At 37.7% G+C, this 12,011-nt stretch overlaps 1 protein-coding gene across 17 annotated transcripts in view; it reads right to left on the bottom strand.

Moving 5' to 3' along the window:
• Window positions 1-12,011, bottom strand: part of DLGAP2 (DLG associated protein 2) — a 465,625-nt gene that overhangs the window by 17,126 nt on the left and 436,488 nt on the right. For all 17 annotated transcript variants that reach the window (XM_068937311.1, XM_068937314.1, XM_068937312.1 and 14 more), the window contains 2 exons: window positions 5,125-5,210; window positions 3,512-3,927 (listed from right to left, as the gene is read on the bottom strand). In XM_068937311.1, coding sequence (XP_068793412.1) covers window positions 3,512-3,927; window positions 5,125-5,210 — 502 coding nt within the window. The remainder of the gene's footprint in view (window positions 1-3,511; window positions 3,928-5,124; window positions 5,211-12,011) is intronic.

The following is a 12,011-nucleotide window of genomic DNA, read 5'->3' as shown; positions in this document are numbered from 1 at the left end:
TACTGCTCCCATCACACAGTTCACGAGCTGTACAGTCCTGGCCCTCCCTGTCTTCAGTAGCTTTGCGACAATCAAGAGTGTTTTTCTTATCATCACCTACACATCGCTAACAGCCAAATACAATTTCCAGGGTGCAAAACTGAAACTCTAGCCTTTATCCTTGAGAAACACGTATCTTTGCCTGGTACTCTGCTAGTACAAATGATCAGATGACTTTTAACAGCTACTGCCATACACATACACACATACACACATACACACATACATACATGCATACATACATAAATATATATGTTATAATAAGCATTAAGAACACAAATAACTGCCCACATAAACAATATATGAAATTCATAGAGACTAGAAAATACAGTTCATGGCAACTGACCAAAAAAATAAATTCTGCGAAAAGAAAGAGAGAGAGGTTATTTTTGTTGCAATGATTATTTTCTCCTTTTCAAAGACCTGATGAGTGAAGTTCTTAAAACAACATTATGGGAGAGAAGCTACAGTGAAAGAAAAAATCAATACAGCAATCAGATCTGTGGCTTTCTGTGATCTCAAGGCTATTTTGCTAACACACAAAATGAAATTACTTTCTAAAATGCAGTTCTGTTTTAACTCTTCCTATGATTAAAATGAAATATAAATGGTAGCATAAGGATGGCCTTCTCCTAAGAGATGCAAAGCTACATTTGTTCCTGAGGTACAATTAATATAACCTGGCTTAAAATAAATGATTCAGCACTAACAATGACAGTCCAAATGCGTCGACTTTGCTGTGAAGTGTTTTGGGAATAGTAGCTCCTGCTGGAAAATAGGAGAACATATTCAGTTGCTTCTAGCTCAGACATTTGTGAAATTTTTTTTTCAGGAAACTGCCAGATGCTTAAATATGTCAAAATACATTTCATGCTGAGGTATCATTAAACCTCAGTTCTTGTGGATACACACCTTTCAACCACCATGGCTCAAATGGTGGGGGACAAAAAATGTGTCAAAGGCTCAACATGAAAAAAAATGTTCACACAGAAATCTTAAAACGTTGTGAAGCTTATTCCCTCCGTAAAAATAATTCTTTGATAACTTCTTTTTTCCTGATGTAAGTTACATTAAGTGATGGGATACTTTTTCAAAGATAATGCAATTTGGAAATGATTTGAGGAACATGTCTTGAAATTGAGAGACATAAGATGGACAAGTGGAAGTCTGAATGTCATTTCTGACAGACATCTGAAGATAAAAATCCGATTTTCTTTATGCTATATAGACCTATTTGATAGTAATTCCACTAAGGTTTCAGGGAGGTACCAAACACAGGTAACAAAACCTTTGTGGTTAGTTTAAAAAGTGGATTGCAAGGCCCATTTTAGTTGTGCTTAAATATCTCTACATCAAGGAACTGTTTTTTCTTTTTCTCTTACAGAGTAGAGTCACTCTGCAAATGGGGAAACATAAAATCCTCATATTTCCGTTTTGTTTGCTCTCTGGAATTATTTTAGGTTAAAATGGTCTCTCTAGGTCAAAATAGTAACAAAAATGACTGAAGTCCAATGTGTCTTCATGACCTCTGTACAATTGTTTGAAAACTATTCTCCTAATTGCTGCTTCCCTGTGTGGCAAGGTGTTTTATACTATTTCTAGATTGCAAGAGCATAGCTTCACGTGGGAGCAGGGAAGGTGGTTCTGCACCTATGAATTGATAGTCATCCAAAATCACCTTCTCCAAGTTTTACTCAAGTCAGCTTCATATGCCAGAGAGTAACTTTCCACAACTGAGAAAAGAGTACTGATGTGAGAGTATTTCCACTGTTCATTTCATTGGATCGGGGATTAGATTAGGGCTGTGGGAGGGGAAAGGCTTGCAGAGAAAGGAGGTGGGAGAAGTCCTCCCATTGCCCGAGGACTCCTCATTGGTCTCCTAGAGAAACAGATGAGCTAACTGGCTATGTATTTCCTGACTTTTCTCCCTAATAATTTTACTCTTGCCAAGGAGACTAAAGTGTTGCTCGTTGGAATGTTGCTTCAGATCGCAATCAGTGATGTGCCCACATCAGTAAAAGGCCATCTAGGAACCTCATACTTCACGATACTTAATGATAGCAAACAAATGTCAATATTCAGGAGAACAAAGATTTGGGGTGTATGAAAGAAGACTGGGGAACCCTAATACACTCTAAGTGCAGCAGAGTATTTTATTAGTGGGAGCTTAACAGCCCCTAGGAGAGCATTAAATACTTCATAGTATCAGTACAAAAAGAAAATTCTCAGCTCAAAACTGTTATGATGAAAATTATTACAAAACTCCAAACTCCAGAAAGCAATGACATTTGGAGAAATAAAAACAGCCTTTATGTCCCCCATTTCGCCCCAAACCCTATGTTTTTACTTGGAAAAGACTTGTACCCAACGTAGTGGAGAAATATGATGTAAAATGAAAATGATGAAGCAAAAACGTAGACATTCTTTCTCCCCAAAAGGTCAATGCAAGAAATAGAAATTGGCCTGCTAGTCATCATGTAGGCCTGGCCCAAGACCCGAGGGCAGAACATACACAAGAAATCATTGAGAGGAAGAAGACAATCAGGAAAAAATGTTGTGTGTTAGATTGGTGAAGTGTAGAAAAAGATGCTAGTAAGAAAACTTAATAAAAACTAATTTGTGAGCTGAGAAAACTGAGGTTGAGGAAATAATTCAGATCAGAGGGAACTGAAATATTTATAAAACAGAGACTGAAGAACAAGGATAATTGACCTCAAAGGGAATCACAGGGAGCTGGCTACCGAGAGCTAGGACCACTTTGATATATTACTATCATTAGCGCTGGCTTGGATCCTGTTCCAAAATAGTCTACATTATTTTTCATTTTATCCCATCATTCCTTTCAAGATGTCTACAGGAAATAAGAGAATAATAATGATTATTGACAAAATTATAGTAAATAAATGTAGCTGAACTATCTAAGACTTTGCATGTCTGTGTAACTGTAGAAGTGCTTTAACTACTATTTTTGCCTATTTCTTTCCATTAATCTAATGAACCTTTTATGTCAGGCTGAAGCGCCTGGAAAGGAATGACAAAATTTTAAAAACAGTTGTTCCAAGTAGCAGGCAAATTCTTAGGATTTAGGAAGACACCTAACAAATGTTTATGCAGGACCACCTAGTACACTCGGGCAAAGGATCAGGCACTAGAGTCATAGAAGTTGGTGGGAAGATCGTGTCAGAGATGGAGCTACAGATCTGTAGCTATTGCACCATCTGAGCCATATTTAGCACCAAATTTTGATCCAGCACTTGACTATACAGATGGTTCCTCAACTACTTCCGTAAAACCTCACTCTGGCAAAGGCCTGCTTGCACAGTCTCTTACAGGAGAGGGATCTTCTATTTAATGGCTCTGTAGAGTGTCTTTGACACTGCAAAATGAGTAAGGAAAAGCTACAGACCGCGACTTCATCCTAACATCCCATTTTAACAGACATCTATAAAAAAAGATACTGAAATGTTCTTACTTTCTTCAGAAAGATCATTTTCTTCTGCCTCTCTTTCCATTTCTTTACACCATCCTTCCATCCTCTTAGTTTCAGTATGTAGTAACTTCATAAACCAAGATCCATCCCGTCGACAAGGAGACATTCGACCAGTTTCTACTGTCTCAATGGCTGGCTCTAGCCAGGGTTCTGGTGGTGGAAGATTTGAGGTGTCAACCGGGGTCCTATAATCTTCTCGGTAACTGAAGAGTCCCTGTGTCCGTACAGTTCTCACTGCGCTGTATTGGGTAGGAGTGCTGGGCTCTGAGTGCTGCTGGAATGACGATCCAAACTGAAGTCCTTTGTCCTCCATGGTTATGTGTCCTGGAAAGCCCTCCAGTTCCAGGTCAGCCTGGACAGCTGCTGTTACGCTGTTTGAGCGCTTAAATCGTCCATGTCTTGGTGATGAAGCAAGGAAGAAAAGAGATTAAAAAATATAAACACATATGTAATTATACAGGGGCATAGAATAACGTGTCAGTGAATGAATTCTGTTTTTTCCCTTGAACTTTAAGATAATTTTTTTCCTTGTGCTTATTTCACTAAAATAAGACAGTGAGTAACAACAGAGAGGAAAAAACAAATGCATAGGGTTATAGTGGCATTATTGATTTGAGCAAAGATACAGAGGAAAATCTTTTAAATTATCTCTTGAAGCAAATATTGATTTGTTCTCATACTGTAAAATATTGCGTATCATTGCTAAATGAAATGGAAATAACTAGCAGAACTGCAGAGTTATATTTCCTGATAGAGGACTATGAAGTACACATATAAAAAAAATCAAATATTAAGGATCATAACCAAATGAAGTCCGAAAATCTTCTAAGCTGACTGTCGAGAATTCTTTAATAAAAGAAAAATAGTAGCACCAGGTTGAAGAGTTCTTTTTTTTCCTGCTTCATAGAATGACCATTAAATGTTGATTTTCGATTGCAATATGCCACTGAATAATGACATTTTAGAAAAGCTTCAAGTTAAAAAGTTATATAGAGAGGCAACGATTGTTCATGAAATCTTTTCACATCTAGGCTTATTGGTTCAAATTACTTCTAGTCAATGGTGATAAAAAGCAATTAGCAGCTAGATACTATCTGTTAGCTACTGTGAAATGAGATAATAGTCCCAGTCCAGTATTCAATGGACAGTGTCTGCCAGGGATAACCGGTGCATTAGTACATTAGCCAGCAGTTTTACCAAAACAGATAAAGATTGGCCAAGCATAAAAGCTCATTCTAGTTTAGGATGAAGGTACCCTGCAAGAACTGCAGGAGTCTGTCAGTGCGAGGTGTCCTATAGAAGGAACCATATTCTAATATATGTATCTCCTTGCGTTTGCTCTATAAATAATGAAAGAATATTATTAATCCATTTAAAACTTTTACTTTCTTCCCTCCAATTAAAACCTGGAAATCTGACTAAATATTAAGAGATCACTAAATAATTTCTACAAATTTTACCAAATGACCAGCATGCATTTAAGAAATTTGACCTGGTGAATTGTTTGGAGGCAGCACTTACAAGCTGTTTGTTATTAATTATTTCTATAAACATGCTTTGTTTTATGAAAAGATTTTTGTATGTGTTTGAATTACCTTTTTTCGTCTTCCACTTGCACTCCAACGGAGTGGTACTCCCGTAGACCTCTGCTCTCAGTATCTGAATCAGTTGCTGTTTCCACCTAATTCAACACAGAAGATATATCTGCAGAGTGAGCACTGATAACTCAGCATTATTTCTACCTGCAGTTATTTAAATTAATTATATTTTCCTCTTTTACTGCTAAGAAACACCTAACACAGTAAAATAAACTAAGTAAGTATTCAGCATGATTTGATTGTTTTGGTGCTGGGTTTCATAAAGCTTTCCACAACTACTTCTGTTCTGCTATGTGAGTCCCTATTTCAACTCTAAGCAGACGCAATTACTCAGTTCAGTGGAAGCAGGAAGTAAGTTTGGCTTGGAAAGTTTGGTTCTTAGAACTAGGAATCCACAGGATAGTCCCTTTTATATTATTATAAAACAGTCTCATTATAGTCCATGATTTATAAAATAAAATAAAAACTCAAGTAGTCCCATAAACTCACAAGTGATAAAAAGAAATGTTGCAATGAAATTTTATCGATAACTCTGTTGACAAATATAGAACCATTTAAATGACGTGAAGAATAAGGCAGAATGCCGTATCTCACCTTTTTTAATAACACGGTCCTGAAAATGCTATATCAAGCAAGTAATTTATGCATTTTTATAGCATTCCCATCTGAAATGCACTTGCCAAAATACATTTACAGCAGAGTTTTCTTCATAATTGAGACCACATCTCTACCACACGTTTCTATCAGATTTTATATAACACTCCCCACCAGCACACTGCCCCCAGGTCTTTGACACAGACATAGTGAATGTTGCAAGGTATGCAAATTATGTTGAATCAAAGGAGAGTTAGGAAAACAAGAGTAGAAGAGACTTTCCTTTTGAATGATATTTTCACTGTTAAATAAAATATGTATTATCAGCAGCCAGTTTCTTAAGATGCATAGTCTAGTGCATTCAAAGAGTATATCTTATAATGAAGATGAGACAACTTTTCCCCTTGCAGCAGTCACAGGCAGCACACTTGTACGCTCCTCTTTCTCCTGGGCCTCTGGAACGAGCCAAAAAGCCTTCACGGCTCTCTCCTAGCTGCATAGTCTCAATCCCACCAGTCTCTGGAAGGATGCAGAGAGAAGGGGGAGGGAGGGTAGGAAGTAATGTACATGTGGACTCCGTTTTTCGAAGAAGCCAGTTACTGGTAACTTCTTTCAGTCTTCAAGCTGTAGTTCCATGTACATTCACACTGAAGGGAATCAAAACCAGTAATCAGCATACATTCATATTTACCTGCCTGTGGGTCTTGGAGATCTAAATGAAAAGTTACCGCAGGATACCTTTAGTAAGTGTTACATGTCAGGCACAGGTTTGCAAAGAGCTCCAGGTATCAACATTGCAATTGTCAGGGAAAGTCACATTTCCTAGCAACTCCATTTATTCTGCATGAGCTGTAGAGGAAAGCATGCTCTGTCATCTGTTTCCCCCTCGGTAGTTGCATGGAAGCCTGCTACATTCACTTGGACAAGCTATGTATTTTGAGAACTGTTTCCTCTAAGATATCAGATTCACAGTCTCAAAGATTTGTTGTTGTTAGTATAGAAAGAAAGATCTCTTTTGATGTTAGCAGTGAAAAACACCCTCAGCCATTGAGGTAGGTGGCTTGAGGGGAAAAAAGACAGGCAAGTTGGCTCCCTTAACTAGTTTTCTAGTTCAGGTGGATCTCAGCTACAATGTGAGTGAGAAACTTAAGCTGAGCCTGGAAGGTCACACTCTGCCTAGGGAACATTGCTATATGTAGAGCAGCCATAAGAGCCAGTTTCTTAGCACAAGGAATAGCTATGGGGAAAGATACCCTAATTTATAGAATGCAAGTTACTAAGGACCTAAAGGGTCTTGAATAATAGGTTCAAGTCTAAGTGAGGGACTAGGCACTCAGCTAGCCCTTTCAAGGACTTCAGAAAAGCTGGGTATGAAATTTGTTCTTCATTAGAGGCTGACAGGTAGAAATAAAGGTGAATTGAAGCGGGCCAAGAGCCCACATAAGCACACATGCACACACACTGAACTTCCTAGTTCTAGCCAATGACCTGGTATTACTGTCTCTGAAGCTGAATTTGTGAATGCAGGAGAGCAGCTGCCTTCTCGCCTGGATGGATTACCATTATCCGTGTCTTTCTGGTACTGAAAAGCAGTCACTGCAGAATCTTCCTCCTCTCTGGCACAGGGAAATTAGTTTTATTTAGTTTTGTCATTTTCAGTGCCAGCTTTTTCCTGCTGAATTGGACTCGTGAATAGGACCCCATGAAAAGCAAGTTGCACCGGCAGTCCTTAACTCCAACGATAAGAACTCAGTCAAATATGTATAGTCAGGTTTTGAAGAATGAAGCCAACCTATTCTCAATGGGAGAGAAGGCAGCAGGTAGTGAATAAAAGGAAATAGCACAAAAGGATTAGATTATGGCTCTTGAGGGCACCTTTAGGAGTGCTGACAGGAAGATGACGTTAAAGTTAGGGAAACATTTTCTGGAGGAAGTCTCTTGATGTTTGAACCCACAGCAACATCTGCATTACTCAGGAGTGTTGCTAAAAGCTACAGTATTTGGGCTTCTTCTAGGACAAACAGAAAGAGCCCCAAAGCTACCAGAGTCACTCTGACATAAATCATACAGTTTCAGACTTCGCTGAGCTTGAAACTGTAAAAAGTAATGCCATGAAAAGGGAGGTCTTCAACCAGTAATTTCACCTCCCTGTGCAGATCAGAAAACTGGAAATCAGTGGTGCTACACAGGCTTCACTAGGGGTAATACCTGCACACTAAGTTGCAGTGAAAGAATTTTGATTCAAAATACCTTTAATACTAAGTTTATAAAAGAACAGAATAAACTAGTTTGATTTTGATTAACCAAATTAGATTTCAGGATTAGGGGTCATAGTCAGGGCTGTTAATGTTAAGGGAGTATATATGATTCAGTATATATATATAATCATCCAGGCATAAACATGTAAATATATAATATTTTAAATGGTTACATCCTAAAGCTATTTTTTTTTAAATGAAAATGTTACTTGAGTAAGAAAATACATACAGTTGAAAGACTTTGAATTTGTTAAGGCCTATTTTACTTATGTGGCTGTGTCGGTCAGGACATTTGAGAAAATTAATTTGGAAAACTGATTGAAGAAAGGGCTGAAACATACCTCTTTTCTCACTGTACAACCATGCACGGACTTTTCTTCAGTTTTAAGCTTTAATTTCACTAGCACAGTATTTGTTCTTATGTGGCAAATGAGTAATACCACAGACAGGCACAACGGGCTACAACAACGAACATGGAAAATAAGTCTTTTGTAGTCCAGTCCAGATGGAGGTAATTCTTCAAAGTAAGAGTTTGGTGTGAGAATAAGGTTATAATGGCTAACTTTGCTGGTGGGAAAGTTGGTCAAACACCACAACAGCAATAATTCAGCTATACTGTTATGAGCTGAATGGACCAAGAATCTGAGAGCCAAATATGAGCCAAGCAGCTAAGTCGACTTAATGCAAGTACGGTGCTGGTAAAGGGGCCTTAATTCTGCTAATTGGACCTGAATCAGCTGCCTCAGAAATCAATGGGAACACACACATAGACTGGCTGGAAACCGGCCTGAGCTTGTGGGCAGGGACTGATCCTGTAGAAATAGCAGGACAACTCACCTGATAGTTTCAAAGGATTCAGTGATTACGTTTTTGCAATGGTGCCATCTGGCATGCTACCACTGATGTGAGAAAATACATTGTACGTGTAACAAAAAACTTTGGAAAGTTATTTTCCTTCTGACATGTGGGAAGTGTTTTTTCTTCATTTAAGGACTTTCACCTCTCCCTCCTTGGCAGTCTTGTGTCTTCGGTTCCTTCCAAAGCACTGTGCTGCCTTCGCAAAGCCTCTGAGATGACCATTGCTGCATCCCATGCCCCTTGGGACATGCTGAATGAGTCCTGCGGGATAAGTGCTGGATGTGGAAGTGGGCTAAGGAAAGTCAATAGCATCATACCTATGGGGCTAACGCACAGCTAACAACAGCGTGTGGAACATGAGAAATGGTCAACGGGATAGAGAAGAGACTTTTGGCTTCCTGGTGGATATCTCAGCAGCTCAGACATAGCACTATTGTAACTATGATGGTCTAAAGGAATAAACAATAAAAGGTTTTTGTAGAGAAGATTAGTTAGGCCTGTTAATATTGTTGGAATAAAGCAGATGATAGATAAATTTGGGAACGCACACCTTTCTTCAGTACTGCCTATCAAAGGCATATCTGTTTTTGCCAACTACATTGCTTAGTTTAGTAACAGATACCATGTCTTCTTTTGAATTCTGCTTTTGATTTTTTGGGGGACAGATTTCCCTTTTATGTTTTGCTTGAGCTGGTATTTTTCTCTGATGCAACGTCTCGGAGAAATCCTTTTCATTTACCCAAGTGCTTTCTTATTGATATTTCACCTAGAAGTATATCCTGGATAATTTCCCCAATATGTAACTGACACCTGGAATTTACAGGCATAAATGAAGTAATCTACTATAAAATTTTATTCCAAACAAAATTGTCAAGGAAATTATGGCCTAGGTATCAAAAGGGAAGTGGCACTAGTTACCTCTATATATAAACTCTTGCCAAATTATCCTTCAATACGGCTTGCCAAGACTGACACTGACTAAATGACCTCATGATTGCCTTCATATTTTAATGCTTTCATTTCCTTACCGTGCTTGTAACAGCAGGAGAATGCCAAATAAATTTTTTGCACGATCTTGGAGAGCACATATTGTAATAACCAACAAAAAAGGAGGAAAATGCCAATGCAAGTTAGAGTGGGAAATAAAATAATTTTCACTCACAAAGAAACAAATGAACAAACAATTTGTATTTCTAAATGACAGATGGTATAAAGACTCCTGCTAGAGGGCAACAAAAAACTCTTTAATCAGATTGGCCAAACTAAATTCAAACGAGCAGAGCAGAAAAAGTATGTTTGGTTTGATCGTGTGGCTTCTGAAACTTGAATAAGCCTTAAGAAATCTGATGGTATTCTTCATGGTTCATTATTGTTTCAATATTCATCTGCATAGATTCTAAAAGTCTGCATATTTGCAAACTGCCCCACAATCTCAACAAAGCGAAATAATGTGACAAAAGGCATGTCTATCTGGTTATGAGGTGGTCTTACATAGCCTCACAAAAAAATTGCCAGAATTTGACCAAAAGCAGAAGAAAGAAGAGGAATAGATCTAATGTATTTGATTATTTTCCTCTCCTCTTGCAAAGAAAGAACTAACATTCTTTAAAAATTTGACCCTTTACACCTTGAAAAATGTTGTTTTATGGGTTTATGGTATGCCACTCATAGTAAATGTGTTGGAGCAAGGGAAATCTAGACTATTTTCTGTAATTAAAAGCATTTTCAAGGGAAAGATCTAGAAGAAGTTCCTGCTGTTGGAGCCAGAATCCTTCTTCAGCCACATTCTCTGCCCCTTGCAAGGGTATTATTCATAAGAAGGCTACAGGGCCAACAAAACTCCTGTGACGGAATAGGTTACGTTGCCAGGAGAGGAGGAACCAGATCACAGGGCAGAACAATTAGCATAGTATGAGACGTGAGCATCTGGCTTTATGGAAGACTGAGGCCCAAAGGAAATTATCATATTTTTGTTATCATGAATTGAATATAAATTATTCCCCCTATAAAATTCGTTCTTCTATAAACACTGTTTAAACAGGTTTTGCCTACAGTACAGCATAGGCTGTACTCCTAATTCATATTTATACACATGAAAAACAATAATTATTTTGCAGTTATTTCTGCCTTATTTGCCTTACCTTTCATATAGGCCTAATACTCCCCTCCGCTATTTTTGCTGCTAATACAAGGAACAGACAATACTATAAAACCTCTATCATCAGTGATGACTCACCAATCCAGCTCAAAATTTGAAAATCTAAGTACCAGATACAGGCAGCAACTTGGTAATAAACCATACACAACTAAATTATACTTATGCAAAATTATTTGAATAAATGCAAATCAGTATTGCAAATAACTTGCACATTACAATCAATCTTGGTTTGTTTATAGGCACTCATTCTAGAAAAGGATGCATGAACTGATGAAGTCATTTCTGCTAAGTGTTAACTGTTTGTTTTTAGCTGATAATTTTTAACTACTAAAAAGCAACCTTTATTTCTGTACTCAGGTATTACTCCGCCCTCAGGCAAGAGTGCTGCAAAATCACTTTGAAATGTTCTAAAAATCACATTCTAAGAGTCCATATATACTGTCTGTAAGGGAAGTTTGAATAAAATGTGTTCTCTGCACAGGAAAACAGATTTTAACCCAGTGTCTTTTTCTTCTCTCTCCTAATCCTCAGGAATAAGAGTCATTCAGGCCACATTATCTCTCCCCATGCAACCTCATTGCGCTCAATGGGTTTCCACTGCTGTAACTAACTTGTTCTATAATTAGAATTTAATAAATAATCTCTCTGATGATGTACAGGAAGGAAAATAATTCACCTTTCCTCTCTTTTATAGGCTTCTCAGCGATAATGAGTAAAATAGGAAGAAAATGCTACATTTGACATTGGACCAAGTAAATGTTTTTGTGAACACAGATAATTTTTCTTAGGTTAAAGAAGATCTCATTTGTATGCAGTAGCTTCAAAGTAGGAAAAAATATTTTCAGTAAAACTATAGTATTAACTTCCACTGCTTTCATTAACTCAAAGAATACTTTTAGCAGCCAAAACGTTTACATTATTTCAAAATAATTTTTAGAAACACACCAAAACGTACCAATACCTGCATGCTTGAGTGATTTTGTGTGGCTGACTATAGGGTGCCATTCTGCTACTCT

This window comes from Struthio camelus, chromosome 3, assembly GCF_040807025.1.
Source record: "Struthio camelus isolate bStrCam1 chromosome 3, bStrCam1.hap1, whole genome shotgun sequence".
Lineage (NCBI taxonomy): Eukaryota > Metazoa > Chordata > Aves > Struthioniformes > Struthionidae > Struthio > Struthio camelus.
The sequence above is the reverse complement of the archived record's forward strand: the minus strand, read 5'-3'. Positions and strand labels throughout refer to the sequence as shown.